The sequence below is a fragment of the Lepidothrix coronata genome, unplaced genomic scaffold (assembly GCF_001604755.1).
Source record: "Lepidothrix coronata isolate B3197 unplaced genomic scaffold, Lepidothrix_coronata-1.0 Scaffold72, whole genome shotgun sequence".
NCBI classification, from domain to species: Eukaryota; Metazoa; Chordata; class Aves; order Passeriformes; family Pipridae; genus Lepidothrix; species Lepidothrix coronata.
Window position 1 is genome coordinate 199792 of NW_016690252.1, and position 20111 is coordinate 219902.

General features: G+C 51.9%; 1 protein-coding gene across 8 annotated transcripts in view; it reads right to left on the reverse strand.

Annotated features, from left to right (window-relative positions):
• Window positions 1–1115: 1115 nt before the first annotated feature.
• The window catches only part of RUSC2 (RUN and SH3 domain containing 2), a 57895-nt gene continuing 38899 nt past the window's right edge, over window positions 1116–20111 (reverse strand). For 6 of the 8 annotated variants that reach the window (XM_017819046.1, XM_017819045.1, XM_017819044.1 and 3 more), the window contains 11 exons: window positions 16036–18111; window positions 13162–13947; window positions 12494–12694; window positions 11119–11262; window positions 10133–10209; window positions 7957–8131; window positions 7178–7283; window positions 6048–6094; window positions 3815–4796; window positions 3022–3195; window positions 1116–2717 (listed from right to left, as the gene is read on the reverse strand). In XM_017819046.1, coding sequence (XP_017674535.1) covers window positions 2537–2717; window positions 3022–3195; window positions 3815–4796; window positions 6048–6094; window positions 7178–7283; window positions 7957–8131; window positions 10133–10209; window positions 11119–11262; window positions 12494–12694; window positions 13162–13947; window positions 16036–18004 — 4842 coding nt within the window. In that variant the 5' untranslated portion in view covers window positions 18005–18111 and the 3' untranslated portion in view covers window positions 1116–2536. The remainder of the gene's footprint in view (window positions 2718–3021; window positions 3196–3814; window positions 4797–6047; window positions 6095–7177; window positions 7284–7956; window positions 8132–10132; window positions 10210–11118; window positions 11263–12493; window positions 12695–13161; window positions 13948–16035; window positions 18112–20111) is intronic. The other 2 variants (XM_017819050.1, XM_017819051.1) reach the window with 2 other exon arrangements.

The window sequence follows — 20111 nt, forward strand, 5'->3', positions numbered from 1 at the left end:
GTCACGGCTCCAGTACTGTCCCATACTGTCCCAGTGCCCCATACACACTGCTGCGTGCTTCCAGCCTTGCAGGCTTCACAGGCTTTGTGCCCCGTGGCCAGCTCCTGATTGGCACAGGCTATCTGATAGCCACCCACCTGGACCTGCTTGACTTTAGTCAGATGAACCCCAAAGAAGTCCTCAGCAGCTGCAAGGCCCATGGCAGCAATCCTAGATCCAGTGCTGGTGGTGCAGGCAGCTGGAAATCCCCTTTCCTGCCTGGGGCTGACTCAGCACCCCATGGGGCTGTTTGCCAGCACATGGTCCCCTTCCCCATTTGGCCCAGCCAGTGCACGTGGGGAGAACTGTCTGGCTCCCTGCAATTTGTAAACGGTTGTGACCACTGCCCCCTCTGAGAGATTATCAAAGCAGCTCATGTAGAAGCCCTGGCTGCTCTGTGCTTCTCCAGGCCAGGACAGGGGTTTACACGGCTTCATTTGTGGATTTTTTTTTTCAGCTGTTTTGACTCACTCCACCACTGCAGATGACTTGTCCACATGGATGCAGCAAACTCCAGTGTAGTGTCCTTGCAGCAAAGGCTGGAGCCTGAAGAAGAGCTTTCCCGTTCTCCTTGGAACTACTGAGATGTAAAGAGAAGAGATGGGTTCATAGTGGACTTGAAGGCCCAGTGTCTGTGTGAGTCGGAAGTTTAAAAGCCCTGCAGCCCTTCCTTGTGAGTGACCCACAGACACTGAAAATCATGGCCAGGCTGTCCCAGGCTATGGGTCCCAGCCCCACAGCCCTTCTTTTACCTTCACCTTCCCATGATCCTGGAGAAGCAGATACCAGACTGAAATGGTGTGAACTCCTGTCTGGAACCTGCCTGGGTCACTGCAAGCACATACAAGGAACTCCAAACAGTGTTACCTCCCCAAGACATATCATCAGCCCCCCACACTCCTCAGGCCTGAACTGACAGGTCTGATCACTGGGGGCAACCTATCTCCTCCTGAAGGTCTGGAGTTGGCTGTGGTGGAGGCAGGACAAAGCCTGCAGTGCAGTGTCCCAGGTAACAGAGGTAACCCTCAGACCCATCCCACGGAGGCGCTGAAATCACAAGACTGGGTAGCAGGGAACTCAGTCAGCACCTTTTTTATTAATATGCATCATAAATAAAGAAATAAATAAAGGCGAGACACCTCATTCTAACAGGGAAATACAAATTAAATATGGTGCAACGTCCGCTAAGCGATGTACAAGCAGGAGGTAACCTAGCAAGACCAGGGCCCCTTGCCATGGTGAAGCCAGCCCAGGCACGATGCTGTGAACAGCGTCAACCCGGCCAAGGCACCAAATACTGGCATGGCCTTTCATTAACACTGTTCCCCACCTGACATGCAGGTGAAGATCCCCACTACAGCAGGCGGCATGAACATGGCAAGGAAGGGGTTGACTGGCATTGCCTCTACCAAGGACCCCAGGACCTCCAGTATCCCCTTGTGCTTGTGCACAACACTTATCCCCCCCACCCCATGGCACTGCTCAGCAAGACCAGAAACCCTGTGCCAAGGGGAGCACCATCCCTCCCTCCCCAGGCTCCCCAACTCCCTCTGGGAGCACCCACTGATCTACCTGCTGGGAGCACTGCCCCCAACATCCCTAGCTCAGTCAGGGACCCTGCCCTCATCCCCTCCCCTCCAACCCTCTCCAATGAGCATCCCAGGGCTTCCCAGGCACTGGCTCCCTGCTCAGTGTGAAGGGCATGGGGCCAACCCCCAAAGTACCCATCTCTGCACAGGGTGGCACTACCCATCCCAGACCTACATAACACTGAACATCCACACACCTTCCTCACAACCCCCCGCGCCCCTTTGCTCCACACACACACACATATCCTGTCCCCCTCCCCTGGCTGTGGCCAGGCACAGCCCCAGCCCTGCAGTGTGGCACTGCCAGGCCACTTGTCCTGGTACAACCCACCAGGCTGTACCAGGTGGTACAGGTGGTACAACAACACATTAGGACAGGGATGCTCCAGCGTGGGGGAGCCTACCCCCCATCAAACCATAATAGAACCCATCAGCCCAGCCTTGCAGAGACCTTGCCCACGCAGGGTGCTCCCACCCTGCGGCTAAGGATGCCAGGGATGCAGAAGGCTGCCACCCCTGGGAAGGGGACAGCATCCTGCACCCTCCAGCAGGAAACAGCTGGGCAGTGGGGCAGCGCTGCTTGGGTTCCTGTAATGTAGGAGTCCACAGTCTGTGGGTGCTGGAGACAGTGTGGGGTGGAGGGGGGGGTCAGGCGGTCCCTGGTGTGGCTGCATGCATGGCGATGCTTGGCAATAGGAGGTGCAGCTCGCAGAGGACCCCAGGGGGCCGAGCTGGCCTTTGGCAGCTGCACAGGGAGGAGCAAGAAGGAACCACCTACGGTTACTGTATTCTGTAATGGCAAGAAAGGTAAGAAACTAGCAAGAAGCTGTGTTTGTTCCTCTGGCAGGGTGGGCTACCCCAGAGGAGCCTCAGCAGCCCACAGAACTGTGCTTGGCTTCCCAGATGTGTCAATAGTCCTCATCCTCTGGGTGGGTGACATACATGATGGGCACCAGTCCCTTCTCAGAGCCAAGGCTGCACTGCAGCCAGTCACCATCCACCTTGGAGATGACCTGCAGAATATCCCCTTTGTTGAAGCTCAGTTGTCCTGCCTCAGTGGCAATGTGATGGCAAAGAGCTTTCACCTCACTGTAGGCAGAGGGAAAGAAGGGTTAGCTCACCACAGGATGCTTATCCCACTCAGGGATGACCAGAGGCACAGATGAACGAGGAAAACATGCCCTGCCTCCCTCCCCAGCCAGGCTCCCAGCTGCCTCCCAGCTCCCACTCACCCACAGATTGCAGAGTTGCAGTGGATGGATGAACAAACTACATCACTGCCCCAGCCATCCCTAGTCCACATCTACAAAGGGGGCCAGGAAAATGACATGCCATCCCTAACCTGCCGCATCGCATCCCAGCACCTGCAGGATGGCCACTTGGTGTCACTCACCAGGTAGGGTGGGGAGACATCCCCCGGGCCGGCAGTGCCGCAGGGGGCACCTCAGGGGGCTCTGGCTGGGGAGGGTCTGGCTCAGGAGCTGCTTCACGCCACATGCTTGCCCCCACTGTCTGGGCCACCAGCTGGAACACGGACTTGTCCAAGCTCAGCCAGCCAGAGGGCAACCTGGAAGGAGGAGACAGAAGCAGTTGGCAGCACGGAAGCGTCACCGGGAGAATGGAGCAGCCAATCTCATGGCAAGGCCATGCCTTAGAGGCCTGGCTTCATGCACAAAGTGCACTGTGGTCCCCAGGCTGTCTCCTGGTGGGAAGGGGTCAGCATTCTCCAGACACACCACAGCCTAGACTGGGAAGGACATTTCCAGTGGACATTTTCAGGAGCAGTAAGGGTGATGGAAAGGTAGTGCAGGGAGGTCTCAGCTACTGGGGGCAACTTCACACGTCCTCCTCACTTGTTGTGAGCAACAGGGATAGCTCCATGTTCTGTTCTCAATATGTGTTTTTGGGAGGGATGAGGTGATGATGGGGCCATGTAGCAGGGGCCCTTCCACTGGAGAGGGGATTTAGGACTCAAGGCAGTGGTAGAGCTCAGGCAGAAGGGGAAGGCCCATGAGGTGGACTGAGCAAGGGTGTGGGAAGAGTTAAGGTGGGCTGGCAGGGGTGACAGACCCCTGAGGTACCACAATGGTGTAGCCCAGCAGTCAGCTACTGGCCTGACTTCCATCTGCAATGCTGCACTCTAGGTTAACCAGCCCTCCTCAGCCCCACACCACCCCTGCCCTTACCTGTTCGGTTGCCTGGGCTCTTTTTGTACCTTCCTGGACCCAAACAAATGTCCCCACTTGATAGCCTGGCTGCCCTCTGATGCACTGGTGCTGCTGTCCTCTTGAGGGGCTGATGCTGCTGCTCCCACTCTTTGCTGAGTCCCAGTCTCCTTCTCCTTGCTGCGCTTCAGCTCTGTAAGCACCGAGTCTGGGGGACTGCCCATCCAGAAGGGCCAGCTCCGTTCCTTCACCTCTTCGCTGACCATGACCTGCTGGGGCTTTTCCAGCGGCCCTTCCACGGCTTCAGGACTTGGCTTGCTGGCAGCCTTGGGCCTCTCCTCCAAGGTACCCTCAGCAATGGGACAAGCCTCTGCGCCCTCCACCACCCCTTCTCGGGGCGGTGGTGCCTTGTGGGTCTCCACTGACTTGGGTGCAGTATTCAAAGCAGCTTTCTTCTTCTCCGAGCGGATGAACTTTGAGCCTTCAGCTGATCCCTCGATGTAAATCTGAGAGGTCTGCATGAGCTGGTACCACCAGCCTGCCTGCTTGTCCTTCTTCCTCTCCCACGTGCTCTCTCGCATCTTACTCCGCTCTTCCTCCCTGTCACCATCTCCACAGGAGGCCCCCACTCCCTTGACCCTTTTCTCACTCACAGCTTGCTGTGGGCTGTGCCCTGGTGAAATGTCATCATCTCTGGCACCCCCTTGGCATGTCTCAGGGGCGGTGCTGCAGCCATCAGGATCCTCACTGCTGCCCCGCGTCCGCATCAGCTGCAGGGTGGAGTGCACGGACAGCAGCAGGTCCTGCTTCACACGCAGCAGCTCCTTTTGCTGCTGCTGCTCTTTGCCCATCTGCATCAGGTGGTGCTCGAAGAGGAGGTCTAGGTTGAAGGGCAGCAGAGAGAGAGGCTGGAGCAGGAGCAGGAGCTCCTCAAAAAGAGGCTGGCACACGCTGTGAGACAGGCACAAGAAACCCACTGGCTGGTAGTGTGCCAGGATGATATCTGTAGGGCAAGAGACATTAATCAGAGGACAGGCTCTTCCCACCATGCCAAGCCACCACAAAGATGATGAAGCTATGGGGAAAGGTGCTGGACACTAGTTTTTGGTCAGAGCTGTGGTGGCAGTGTTATGTTTAGGCCTGGGTCAGGGAGCACCAGATGCTCAGCAAACCGGCCAAATACTGCTTTCCAGTTGTGCCTGCAGCCAGGACCTGCCTGGCATGACCTCCCAGATGATCTCTGCCACAAAATGCCACGGAAGTAGGATGGGAGTAAAGAGCATCAAAGGGTTGTCACATTTTAAAATTCTTTTCTTCAACTTTTTGAGGTGAACAAGGAGCCTCAGATCTGACCAGTCCCCTGCAGACAGAGGTGTCAGGGGCAGCTGAATACAGTCTTTCCAGGACCTGTCTCGGCTGAACTGTGGATCTTAGCAGAGAATGGACTAGCATTTCTACCTGCAGGATTCATTCTTCACTTGGTTTAACCACAACTGCACTGCCCCTCCACCCTCCTTTATTGTCAGGTCTCACTCTCAGGGAGAGAGCTGGGAATGGGATTTGTGGCCATTTGGCCCCACTGGAATAACAAACTTACACCACAGGCAGGACTTCCACCCTACCTACAACCCCCCTATGCCTAGCTCTCATTATCCTGACAGTTCTAGCTTTTGTTCACACTTCCAGCTCTTAATGATGGCTTGAAATAGGTGGTTGTCTTCTGCTCCAGAAAAACACAACAGGCTTAGGTCCAATTCTATTCTAGTCTAGTCTAGTCTATTCTGATACAAAACAGATACATCCAGTAAAATCTGCTTTTTGTCTGTCAGGAGGTTATCCTTTCCACTTTTTCTATTTCCCATGCCTGAAGGATTTCAGCTAAGAGTGCACATCTCCAGGCATACAAAACTCTCAGGCACTGGGCATGGAACACAGAAATTTGAGGAGGGTTAGATCTGGTCTCCTGCAGATAGATTGAGGGATCTGCACTGTAGGTGATAGCTTTGGGGAAGGCTAACTGCAGCTGGTAAGGTGAATGGATGTCCAGGCTCAGGTGGAAGGAGGTGCATGGAGCTTGAACTTCCACCTGGGACTTCCCTGGTGCACTGAGGTTGTGTATAGCCTAGTCCTTCAGCTTAGGGCAGAGAAGAGTAGCCCAAGCTGAGAGAGCAACAAGAGAAGCACATTTTCATTCCATGCCCTACACTGTGCAGAATTTGGCACCCACTGTAGCCCATAGCCCTCAGGATCTTACCTTCATGGTTATAGAGGTGGTTGAACCAGAACTCCAAGGACCGGATACTGCAGGAATCAAAAAAAGCAGGGTAAGATAAAACAGTTAAAATCTATGCATCCAATTCATTCTCGTTGTTCTACAAAAAGAAGTGTGGCTAGAAAAGGGCATGTGCACAGCATGAGCCTGTGAACCTCCAGACCTAGGGAAAGGACAGTTGGTCAGTCCCATCAGCACGCACTGATCACAAATACCCAGTCTGCCACAGAACATCCAGCCGGCCTTACATGTGCAAATGTAATCCCTAACAAACATGTTTCAGCAAGGTTCCTCATTATTTTGCTCCTATGTCCTTGCCAGAGCTTTGCTTGGCTGAGAAGAGGCTTACGTGGAAGAGTCAAATCATCTACAACCCTAAGGTCACTGCTGGTGGCTTGGCCCAAAATACACTGGTATCCTGTGCCAGCAGGGGAGAACTGGGCCACCCTGTGTGGGGACAGCAGGGCAGACCTTGTTCCTGCTTGTAAGGGTTCTCCAGTATTTGGAAATCTTGGGGCCTCTGCTGCCACTTCCAGAGGTCTTGCTGACCACTAGAAAGGAGCAAGGAAACACCATCCTAGCAGCACTCATCCCTTCACCCACAAAAAGGCATTGCTGTCTTCCTCTGTTTAACACTGAGTGTAGTGTGCACACTCCTTATCCAAACTGGAAGGACCAGCCCTGAGTCCTGGACCAGGGCAATTCCTCCTTCAAGGCCTCACACCCTGGGATTCACTGCAGCTCAAGGAAACAGTGATTTAAACAGGGATTTCCATGATGTATGCATATAATATGTCTAATTTTGCATGAAGCTGGACAGATAGACCCTTCCCACCTAATGTCTTGGGGCTAAAACAAGATGACAACAGCCACCCCTTCTCAGTCCCGACCTGAGAGGGGAGGTTTTGATCCATCTGGAGTTCCCTGAGGCTCACAGGGAAGTTCCCTGAAGCCTCCCTGAGGCTTCTTCCTTCCCTCACCTACTTCTGGGAAGTGGCTTTCCGCATTCTTAAGTTTTTTTCATGGTCAACTGTGGCTGCCTGCAGTCAAGGAGCAGCAGCTGCTGCCAGCCCTAGACAGGGACATGCAGCCAGCACCAGGGTCCTGCTTACTTGAGGAGGCCGAAGATGAAGGCGTTGAACCTCATCGTGTGGTTGGTGAGCTCCGTGTACTGGCTGATCTTGCTATAGAGGCTGTGCAGCAACTTGGTAGAGGGGCCTACGGAGAGAAGCAAATTGTTGAGATTAGTTGTGGTCAACAAAGCCAAAACAGCACCATAGAAAGGAGCATCAAGGCAAGACAAGACATTGTCTGCGCGTCCATGTCTGTGTGTGCATTCCCTCTCTGCCAAACGCCAGTGTGAACTCACTCCATCCCAACATTTGGACTCCATGTGGGAGATGGGTTGTGGTCTGTCCCAAACTCCAAAACTCTGGGAGAGTTTCAATATTGCAAGGACCTGCCTCTCACATTTCAGTGACAATCACAGTCATTGGCTCAAAATCAGCATATAAGCAGAATATTGTGGTGGGTGCTTATAATTTGGTGTGTCTGCAATCATAGAGATAACCCCAGAGCTGTAGATTTGCCACAATTAGGCTAAGAGGCTTCCCAATACTTTCATTTTGTTTTTTTCTTTATTTTTTTTTTCATTGATTTGGCCTGCTATATGAGAACTTGGAAATTTCAGGGCAAATGACAATAAATATCTAGGCAGATTAGAGCAGGGTCTCTCCTGTCTTGCACAGAAGGGTCAACGAGCACCTTGTTCCATGCAAGGAAATGGGTATTAGTCTGCACTCTCATCCTCATAGCGAATCTCCCCCAGCACCTCCCAGCAACAACACAGAAGTGTCACAGAGCTGCAGGCACTGCTGCACAACATCCATACCTAGCTGGGTGGAAGCCTCCACCACACTCCAGGGGATGTTCCTCCTCTGGCCGATGATCATGTCCAGGACGTAAGCCTTGAGCCCATCACTCAGAATGTCCCGGACAGCAGGGCACAGGTATTTCAGGATGAGATGTCCCACATTGGGGCTCACGGAGCTGTTCCCAAGTTTGGCCTAATGGACAACAGGCAACAGGGAAAGTGTTGGTAACTTCTCTCAAGGTACAGATGCATGGAAACAGTTCACATGCCTACTACAGATACCCAGTAAGCAACATCCAGGCTCAGCAGCTCCTTGAACATTCAGGGTCTTCCCCTTCACTCATACACCAGCTCTGGACTGCTCCCTGCAAGGTCTTTCCCAGCCTGGGAAGAAGCAAAGCCTGGGAAAAGAACCTCCTAGCTTGGAAAGAGGATATCCCAATTAAAAGGGATGTCTGGTTCTGCCAAAAGTTATAACAAGGCTGTCCTGCTGGAGGAAGAAAGGAGCAGGGGATTTTTCTGCTGCTGTGCATTTTCTTATTGCTAATTTTGGAGCAGGAAGTGGCAAACCACACAGGAACTACCAGCACCAAAGGGTTAAGGAACACTTAACTCAATGACACATCAAGCTATAATTCCTAGGGATTACTATAAATAAACAGGGTGAGGGCAAAATGGATGGACAGAGCTCAGGTTGAGGTGAGGAAGTGTGTAAGAGCCCAGCACCATCAGAGCAAGGACACATTCTGCTGTGTACAGTGTTTGAGCTGCCGAAGGGTCTTTCCAAATGGGTCAGAAAATGGTGCTCAGGGCACAGATTTTACCAGCTGAGCTGGAATTATACTGACCAGTTGGCACAGGCCCACAAAAGCCCTGAACTGAAACTGAACTTCTGGCTCAGGAATAATCCTGTCAGATCCACTGAGCACGGCAGCAGCAGGGGTGGGTGCTGCCTTTTGACAGGTGAATGCTCAGCCCCTGGCACACTGATGCCTAATGAAACCCGAGGTCAAAACCACAGCCTCGTCTGGTAAGTAAAGTAATGAGAGAATGTTGCAATTATTCCCCAAATGAACACTACAAGAATAGGGAATTCACAGTGAAGTCTTTCAAAAAGCTGTGGGAATCTCGACAGCTCCGGTTATGTTGCCCAGCAATCTCTGCATCAGCAACAGTCCTAATTAGGGGAAAATTACTCTGGGCTCTAAGATAAGATTGAATAGGTTTGGAAACTGTCCCAGTCAGGTTTCTCCTTGGGGACAGCATGCCAGGGGAGTTGTCATGTCCCAATAGTGTCACATTGCAGCCCCAGAGTCCCCTGCCTGAAACAGAGCATTCAGCGTTGAGAGGAGGCACCACAAACATGCTGCTGGGTGTCACAGGACTGCAAACACTGCCTAGTACAAACAGAAGCAAAATTGCTGTGCTTCTGTGTTATTCCAGAAATGGGAGATAAGGGAGCAGAGACCAAAGACAGACACCCCGGGACAACCTAGAAAATGAGGGGAGTGCAGGCCATAGACAGCCAGCCCCAGAGAGGCACTCTAGGTTGATGGTAAGGGCTATAGGGAATGCCCAGATGCCCCAGATAGGCAATAACTGATGCACTTTTTTATTATTATTGAACCCTGTGAGGCACAGAGTGAGGGGGGACAGTGCACTGTGCCCTGGCAACAGTGCTACACCGAAATCATAGGACATATGGAGGAGGGAGAGACAACTCTCCACGGTGTGAGAAAAAAGAGCTGGTGCACTGCATCACACCAGAAGTCCAGCTGGTCTGGTTTTCTTTCTTATAAAGAGCCATTGTAAATACATAAGAAAGACTTAAAAAAGAGCAAACATATATAATATTTGCCCTTAATACTCTCACAGCCTACAACTACTTTCAGCTCAGAGACTGTCTAAGCTGGACATTATTCTTATGTGTTTAGTAAACCTTGGTGAATTTCCCTTCCCTGTGTTTTTCTGATCTTCCTTTAAATACACGTACTCTTTTAGCACCCCCAGCACCATGCAGCAGGAATTGTCACAGATTTACTACCTGCTGCATGGCATCCCATCACCTTTGTTTGGTTTGTTCTTGGAACTACTGCCTTTGATAGATCCCTGTAGTTTTTGACTGGAAGAGAATGGAGAGGCAATCTTTCGCCATGCTCTCCATGTCACTCAGAATGCTGAATGCAAGACATACCTTCACCCCTGGATCCCTGCTGGTTCCAAAGTGAGCCACAATCAGGTCAACAGCAGTGTTGATTGCCTTCACCAGACCTAGAGGGAAAGAACAAGTCAGAGAGCTGCCAGAGGGGCTGCCAGGATAGACCCTGACAAAACACTTCTCAGAGAAATCAGGCAGGGGCATTTCAAGCCTATGTCTACACACAAGCCCTCTCTGCCAAAAACACACAGAGGCTCTCCTAACCCCTGCCCAGATCTGTCCCTGCTGGTTCCAACACTCATCTATCAGCCTGACAGTAGGACAACCTGTCAATATTCCCAAGGGACATGAACCATCACCTCCACACTCCATCCCTTGAGACAGCAGAGATGGGGTCTGAGGCAATGAGTCTCTAGCTGCTTTGATGCCTTGGGGTATCAGGGCAAAAGCCTTGCATTTTGGCAAGTTCTGTGATGACTGTCAGTAACAAGCCAGTGGTGTGTAATCTGACATCTGCACCAGGATACTGCAAGAACAGAACTGAAATAGAAGGGAAAGCTGCCACCTGGTAGCCACCAACACATAGCTGGCAAAGGCATGGGAACCCTTCTGCCTCTGAAATGATGATAAGACAGCTGTCAAATAGCCAAAACCCAGCCCTGCCTCTAGCACGGGTCCCATCACAGCCACATCTTGTCCTACTTTGGAATCTTTTCTTCCATCCTTTAATATAATTTATCACATAGGACCCAACCAACCTTTAACCTAAATTACAGAATCTTGCATCTTGTATCTGCACCATCACACAGATACACAGGCCTACCCTTGCATACAGAGACTGGGGTGGGAGCATGAAACAGCCATCAGTCCAGGGGGACATGTAGTTGTGGTGCTACAGTGGAAAGGGCAGGGAAAGTTCAAGTCACTATGTCTACAGAGATGAGATGAGAGAGAGAGAAGCACAAGTTTGCTTTATGCTGCACTACACCACACTGCCATCCACGAGTGATGCACAGACTCACCCTTCTTCTGCAGCAGGTCGATGGAGATGGACTCTGTGTTGCCATCTGGGGAGAGGCAGAACTCAGCAGGAGGTTTCTCCGCTAGTGAGAAGTAGTCGGGGAAGAAGTCATTGTAGGTAAGCTGGAGTTGCCTCATAGACTGTCCTGCAGGGCCAAGACAGAGGGGAGAAGGATCAGCCCAAACCTCTCACAACAAAGCCTCTTCCACATTGTCTGCTTTTCCTAGAAGCAACATGCACCAGCTGCAGTCTTCATCCCAGACTAGCTAGGACAGCAAGACCACAGGCTTGTTCCTCCCTCAGCAATGGTCTGCAATGTGTGCCTGTACAGTTGACCTCCACAGCCCACCCAACATCCAGCTCCAGCTTGACTATGGGCCCAGGGGCTCTGGAAGATGCTGGGGGGGATTCACTCTCATAGGCTGGTGCTATTGGAAACCTTGTTGCACCAGACTGCTGCTGTGTGGATAGTTCTAGCAAGCAGGGTCTAAAACGAGCACAGAGAGAGTAGAATCCCTACTTGTCACACACAGGCATCCACAGGCAATAAACTACATGTTTGCTGCCTGTCTTCTAGGATGTCCTCCATTTTCAAGGAGTGACTTCTGCTGGAATTCTTCCATGTGCCTGACTTCCATCTGGTTGACTCCCTGGCTCTGTGCTAGGCATCTTCCCTTGGAGGGATGGAGAAACTGTTTGGATTTGCAGAGTGAGGTGTAGGGCTTTGAGGAATTCCCTCCATGACTGGAGACTAATCTGAAGAATGCTCTCCCTCCCACAAACAGACCACACTGCTCTCCCCACAGGACTCTTGGAGGTTCAGCCAAAAGCAGCCTGCCCTGTCAACCCTTCCAGCACATGTTTTGGAGGACAAGGAAGGCCTTAAAGGCAAAGCTTGGAGAAGACAGAGCCCCATCAAGCATTCCAGTGTTGTCAGTGGCCCCATGAAAGCTACAGCCCAGCACATAGCACACTTCCAGGGCTGGGGCACTGTGGTCAGGCACTGTGGGGCACACAATGCATGGGCCAAAACTCCTGTGTGAGACATGAACTACAAGCTAACCACAGACAAGGAGCACTTTCTGAGGTCTGAGCAGGCTTTTGGGTCATTCACTTTTCCCTTCAATCCAGCCCAGAGCTGGACCTGACTACTCTCACCTCATGGAGAAGGATGGAGGCTCCACACAGATTATAGCCATCAGTGAGGCTATAAGACCTTGAAACTTCCAGTCCCACATGAGCAGATGCATCATCCCTCCTGCTCTGAGCAGGCAGAGCAGTGATGAATCCAGGCTGAACCTGGGCCCCAAGGGATACTGAACCTGAGTCCTAAGGTCACCTCCCAAGCCCCCCTCCAGCGGAAAGACGGTGCGCACCGTTCAGCTTGCAGTGGAAATGGCTGGTGCTGAGAGCGCCAGGGAGCTCAAAGATGGGGTTGCCCCGGTTCAGCCGAGGCTCTTGCTGCCTCCTATCCAGGCTGCCTGCTAAGCTGGGCAGCCCCGAAACGCGGTCCAGACCCAGGGGGTTCCTCCGCCTGTACTCCCGCCACTTCAGCGCTTGGGGAGAGAGGTGGTTCGCTAGGATGCCGCAGGCAGTGAGCACCAGACAGGAGGATATGGAGAGGACACAGGAAGAGAGAAGACAAAGGAGGAGGAGAAAGAGAGACAGCACATTACTCAGAAGTCCAGCAGCATTTCAGGACATTAGCGCACACAAATGGACAGAGGTGGAGGCCACAGCCTGGCAGAGCAGCACAGGAGCCTGGATGGCCTTGTGACTGCAGGCACAGAGGGAGCAGGTTTGGGATACAAGCACCTGGCATGGGGTGCATTAAGATCAGCAGCCCACACTCCCCTCTCCAGAGACACAGTGGAGGAGTTGGGACTGGAAAAACACGTTCTTAATGTAGGTCTTTCTGCAGCACCCAGATGCAAATTTATCCTGGGCTGTAGCTACAAGAGAGGGTGGTACTATAGGGAGCAGCCATAGCCATGGGGAGCTGGAGATGCTCCAGACTAGGAGGTTCTGGAGGATGGGTACCTACCATTGACAGGCCTTATTCCCATGCTGCTCAGGGGGCCAGAGCTGCTGCTCTCACTGCCACTTCTCCAGTGGGAATCTGCATGGCCTCCTACTCTGCTCATGGACATGCCACTCACTGAGAGGGGCGGGAGGGATCCACTGTGGAGTCGGTATTCAGAGAGTGGTGGGCTTGGCTCCAGTGGTGCCTCCTTCTTGGGAATCATCTTGGGGTTCTCCTTTTGCCTCAGGGCATCAGCTTTGGTGGTTTTGGAGGGCTGCATGGCACTGACAGCAGGGGATGACCTCGTGGGCAGCAGGTTGGCAGAGATGGGGCAGGACCTGCTCCTGGGTGGCTGGCTGTCTTCAGCTCTCTCTGCAGGGGGCGAGGAGGAGGAGTCCACGCTTTGGAAGAAAGGCACGTTGCATCGCACGGGGGAGTAACTGCCCAGTGGGGACGGACGGGTTGTTTCGGGGGTGGACTTCTTAATGCCCCCATCGTTGCGGGAGGCAGCTCCGTCTGCCGAGCGCTGGGTCACGAGCGTGCCATGGGCCTGGCTCCCCGCCACCGCCGCCTGCTCTGCCGAGCTGGCCAAGGCTGAGGACTGGGAACAGGAGATCTGCTGGCTGGAAGGCCGGTTGCTGGACAAGCTGTAGAGCTGGGAGAGGCTGGAAGCAAAATGGCTGTGCAGGGCACGTGCCTTGGGTGGCTTGCTGAAATGGTGCTGAAAAACAAAGGGCTGGATGGGCAGAGTCGTGGGGCGCTGGTCTTTGCTGTAGCGCACCACAGGCTTGCTGTCTGTGCCACCACCTTCAGGGAGAGAAAGGGGAACAAAGTGTGAGCATGGGCAGAGGGACGATCATCCTCAGCCCAGCAGATTGCAGGTTAAAAGGGAATGTGCTCTCTGTTCTGGAAGGAAGAGCACGAGCTAGAGGCCAGTTAAACATGCAGTGGTTCCAGCCTGACCTGGTTACACACATCAAGAGCTGGCAATGTAAAGATGTGTGGCCTCAAATGCAGAGTCTCCAGCTGTTGACAGCTGTCTGGAAGACTGCACCAGGAACCTGTCTGTCCTGGTAGGGTCACCAGCTTCACATCCCTTCCCAATCCTTTGCTTCCTGGACAGTTCAAAGCCATGGGGTCAGGTTCCTGCCCTTGAGCAGCCTCTGCCCAAGCAGTACCACAAAGACATGGCCCAGTGCACTGTGGTACAATCAGATTTCTTGTACCAAAGGACACTGAGAACTCGCACAGCCAAGCACAAGCATTACATGCAATAGCACTGCAGCTCTGGTCCCACATCCCAATATACTGGTGCTGTTGCAAAGCTTGATTGCTTGCCCTTCTCCCTCCCTCTTCCTTCTTCTGTAACTATTCACCCTTTGGAACTTCCTTCATCCCCCTGCCTCTACCAGATCTAAGTAGGATGTTCCAGCATCCTGCTTCCAACTCGGGAAAGTGCCGGTCTGCTCCAGCAAATGATGTATTGGGATGTCCTGAGGGAGTGTGCTGGGCTTATCTCCTGTGTGTCAATTCCTCCAGCTCCTGGTGGGGCCACAACATCCTGAGGGACACAGCTGAAGCGTGACACACTATGCACTCAGTGCACAACACACACAACACTGGATGCACACATGGGGCTGACCGAGATCCCTGGTTGGCCTTGGTGTTACCTGCTGCCTTTGGGGTGTTCCAGACCTTCCTCCCTATAGCTAACTCACATCCCTAGCTTTTAGCAGGGCTTGCTTTCCCTCTAGTCCCTCTCAGAACCTCTAGGCTTTCAATGATGCTCTCAGCTGGACCAAGGCAGATATATGCCTCTATCTCCAGCTGCAAACAGAAGTTTCTTGCACAGCAATGATGCCTCCCACACTGGGAGGCAGGCAGAAACTGCTGGGATATATTTTCCTGAGAGGTCCTGTCTGCCCCCTCCTCCCTGAGCAGTCCTTACTACTTCCAAGCATTCCCTCTGAAAATAAGAGGGCTGCTCCCAAGCAGTCTTCTCCCAGAAGAGACCTGCCTTCTCTGCCATCAGTCACCAAACACACGTTCAATAAATAAACAGGACAATACCTAAAAACCTCTTGCTTCAAAGGCCAATACCTCTCTCACCCCTGCCATGGCAAATGAACAACATGTTCTTATCTCCTGACAGAAATCTTCAGGACCTCTTAATGGAGACAGTCTGTTTTTTGACATGTTAGGGGCTATTTACTGCAATGGTCTGGTCAGAGGCATTTTAGATGGGCTTTTCCTGGACAGCAGGTACAAGATCTGTCTAGGCAGAGAGAGTTCTCCTGCCATGCTGGAGAAACAGCCATACCTCTAACAGGAGTGTCACACAGCTTCCTCACAAGGACAAGTGAAACCAATATCAATGTGGCTGGTTATCGATATCAATGACTGCTGGCTATACAGTCTCCACCTCTCCACCTCTGCCCCAAGTAGCTCCAAAGAAGAAAGGCTTTTTAAAAAGTCCCTTCATCTGCTGTGACCATGACTTTGTTGAGCATCTTCACATCTCTGTCTTGGGAGTTAAGGGCAGGTGATTCTTATGGGCAAGTGCAGTAAATACCTGGGAGACAACCCTTCAAGCTGCACGGACTCGAAGTGCTAATGTCATATCCTCCCTTACATAATATGAAAGGTTTGAACAAAACCTCAAGAGGCTTTAGTAATATAAGGACAAGACATCTGCACTGATATGAGTCTGAAATAAGCACAGCAAGGCTTTGTCCCAGGGTCAAAGATCAGGAACCAGGCAGATCAGGAACCAAACTGCACAGGCACTGGTCTCCTACTGCCATGCAGGTTCCCCTGCAGCTCCCCTCATATCCCAAAGAGCTGCCTTTCTTTTTATTTCTCTTAGTTTTTATTCTGCCTAGTTTGGCTTCTTACCGTCTGCTCGGGCTCTAACATCTTTTTGTCCGTGGCCACCGGCAGAGCCACCTGAGAAGCTGGCATCTGCCTCCATCAGCAGGGAGAGAGAGGCTTGCTCACCTGCCCCATGCCCACTGGGGACCTTCTCACTGGAGATCGAGTCCTTGGTGGAACACAAAGCCTGGCTGTCCCCAAAAGCATGGTTCAAACAGAAGCCCTCACAGCTGCGGTTCAGGCCATGGACAAAGGGCATGGGTGGAAGACTCTGGCTCCGCCGAGCTCTTTCTTCAAGGAAGGCTGGGCAATCCCGCTGAGTCTCAGGTATAGGAGAGAACTCCAAGGAGGAATCACCGCTAGACCGGAGCGGTGGGGAGGTGCCATTCTTTTTCCGTCCTTTAGCCAGCTCAGCAAAAGATGTCACTCTCTTTGGGGGAGAACTCTGGATGGGTATTGCTGGACTTTCACTCAGCTTGACTGGACAGCTCACCATGCGCTCCAAGGAGCCCAGCCTGCTGCTGGGACTCCTGTCCAGGTTCTGATCGTAGCTCCTGGAGCGCTGTCGGCTTGTGTTGAGGTTCGGTGGTGACACATTGACATAGACCTGACCCTCAATCGTGTTCTGGGATTCTCCCTTTGCCTCCTCTTCACTGCACTCCACGTTGCCTTCCTCTTGTCTCAGGTCAGGCCTTCTAAACAGATAGTATTCTGTGGGTTGGGCTGGGCTACCCTTGGTCTGGTCTTCCGAGCAGCTAGTTATGGAAGATCCTGCGGGGCTGGGGGACGACTGGGAAGACAAGTCACATGTGACTAACTTGTAGTAATTCTGAGTAGCCACAACGAGCCGTGCTTGGCTCTGGAAGCAGGCAGTGAGGTCAGAGCTCTCTGAAGTGCAAGGCTCACAGTGGAGGTGGTAGGAGTTGCAGTTTGCATCAAGGACAGGTGAGGAGGAGTGTTGGCACCCACACACCTTCCCTGAACTCTCTGGGTGATGCGACTCGCAAGACATCTTGGATTCTGTGGGCGATGAATGCAAATCCAGGTAAAAAGCTCCTGTGTCTGAGTGGCTGCAGAAGGAAGAGTCACAGGACAGGTTGGCTGAATTCAGGTTTGATTGAGATTGGCCATTCATTTTGTTGTAGAGAGCGCTGAAGTTCACCAGCACGCCATCGGAGCTGTTGCAGGAAGAGTCACTGATGTAGCCCATCTGTTGGTCAATCACTTCAGACTGACTTGATGAACTGTAGCACCGACAGTGCTGGATCTCTGAGCTGGAACAGCTGCATGTCCGGCTGTGCAGGGCATCCTGATTCCTCAGGGATTCACCTGTGTTCTGGTTCCACTCCTGGTCACCACCATCGAAGGAGAAGCTGGAGGAGCTGCCACGGTGGCAGCTGCATTCATCCAGCTCCATGCGTTCTGAGGCCTGATGGCACCTGTTTGCATTGTTCCTCTTCTGGATGTCGTCACTGCTGATTTTGTCCTCTTGCCCATCCACCACACCGGACCGGCTGGCCATGTTCCAGGATTTCACAATGTGGTTGGAGTCATGGAGGTGGAAGGGGGGCAGGGCCAGCTCCTGCAGATTGAAGGGAGGTTTGCCATCGACAAGTGAGTTGTGAAGGTGGAAAGATTTTTGACCCAAGTCATCCCCAAAAATGCTGAGGTCTTCACCCTCACTCAGCAGGAAAGGGTTGTGTCGCTTACTGACACCAGGGACAATGAGATCCCTTGCTTTTCCTTCTTTGTTGTCCGAGGCCTCTGCTGAGGTTTCAGAGGTCTGGAGAAAGCTGCTGTATACCAAGGAGTCAGTCTGTGAAAGGTCTCTGTCTGGAAGGGCAGAGGTCCGTGTAATGCTGAGCTCTGGCTGGCAGAAGGGGTTGGTCCTTTTGCTCACGGAGCAGCACTGTCTATCAGGGACCTGGCAATGCACCAGAGGAATGTGATGGACAATCAGCGTCTCACCAGTCAGTTTGGGTGGACTATCCATGGTGAGGAATGCTCTTCAGGGCATCAGTGAAACTGGTACCACCCATGAACAGGTAAGGCTGCACATGAGAGGCAGGGAGGACACTTCTCATGAGGAAATTCAGATACCTAGAGAGAGACAAAATCACAAAGGAAGTCACCTCTCAGGAAAGGCAGTGACTATTTAAAGCATCCTTGGTTTGACTGAAGATTTCATGTGTTGACAAGAATCAAACAGACAGGTCCTTGTAAGCACAAGTACCTGAGCATAAGGTCCTTCCTCAGGAAAACAAACCATCACAATGTAAGACAAAAACGTCACCCTCCCTGGAGGCTCCTGAGACGACACTTGTGATTCCACCTGACCCCTCTCAAAGTTATCTGAAGTGAGTAACTGATTTCAGTCAAGTGGCCAAAGGGCTAAACAGGCTTTGGGCCAAACAAAGACCTCACTGCAGATGGCACTGTGTGCTCACAGGAAAACAGCACAGGATCTGAAGTGAAGCACTGCACTCTGGTGAGAGCAGTCTACCTTCTTTCACAGGATTAAACATCTTTTTCTCTTTTTAGATACCTTGAACTTTCCTTCAAGAACCAAATACAGAACTGCTCTGAAAGGTCTTGCAACATCAGAGACACACAGGTCCAGGCAGAGACAGGAAAGCAGGATCAGACTGGAACAGGAAAGCAGCAACAGCCATTCCTCTCTGAAATCCAGAAGGCCCCATGAGGTCCTGACTCTTTTAATGGTGCCTGAGGAGCATGCCAAAGTATGCAACTACTTATGTACACAAAGGCCTCTTCAGTGAAAAGGAGCAGATGACTTCAGTGGTGCCATGGGAGGCCACTGGTGATGGTTAAGTAGGTCCCATACAGCACACTGGCTTCTGCTCACCTTTTGCTGATGGTTAAGCCTCAGCTCAAACTGGTTCCTCCAAACTGGTGCTCTGAGATGACTGTTTCACATCTTTCTGCTACATTATCTGTGGTATTTATCTGCTTATCTTATTACCTGCTGCACTTAACAATAGTACAACAGTCCCAGGACCCATACAGGCAGGGCACTAAGAGCCCCACTCCCCCTGTGTTCATTAAATATCAGGTTCTCTTAAAGCCAGAGAAATAACAGAATGGTTTGGGCTGAAGGGACCCTAAAGATCATCTCATTACATGACCAGGGACACCTTTCTCTAGACCAGGTTGCTCAAAGCCCCATCCAACCTGGCTTTGAATACTTCTGGGGATGGGGCATCAACAAATTCTCTGGGTAACTTGTTCCAGTGCCTCACAGTAAAGAATTTCTTCCTGATACCTAACCTGAACCCGCCATCTTTCAGTTTAAAGCCTTTTCCCCTTGTCCTATCACTACCTGCTCATGTCAAAAGTCCCTCTTCATCCTTCTTGTAGATGTTCACCAGCATCTGACATGTAAGTGCAGAGGAGATATTAATTTCTCTTTCCCCACCTAACCTGGAGGTCCAGCCTGCAAGTGCTTCCAGAACAGACTTGCCTTCCCTTCGACACTACAGAGAATCCAACAGAGGCAAGTGTATGGGAGAACTAAGGCAGCAAAGAGAGGGAAAAACCAGAAAAGACATCAGTGATCCAGGATGATCCTGAGAGATTAAAAAATGACCTACTGCTCTCACAGGTCCACCATTTGTTCTGAAAACCTTGGCCCAAACATCCTTGGGTTAGCAATACACATCCCCCAACTCACCCAGGCATCCTCAGTGCTCACTGCACCCTGAAAACTGCATCCTGTAAACTGCATCCTGTGGTTCTGCTCTGGACTCCAGGACCTCAGATCTGCTGGCACCACTGACCTTCAGACTCCAGAAAGTGGTATTCATGTGGCCTTTGCCTACCTTATCCCAGCTTTTGTGACTATGGAGTGATAATGGATTTGGAGCAGAGCTGCAAAGGCACATGGCAGCCCACGAGGGAAACTGAGATATGTGGGATAAGAGAAGTTAGAACAAGAGCGTAAGCAGTAAGACAGCTACACAGAAACATCAGGAACTTCAGTTCTTTCAGCTTCAAGATGTAAGAATAGCAATTATAAGATGATAAAAAAATGATCAAAAGAAGTACTTTCCTCCCACACATAGTAGTGCTTCTCACAGACA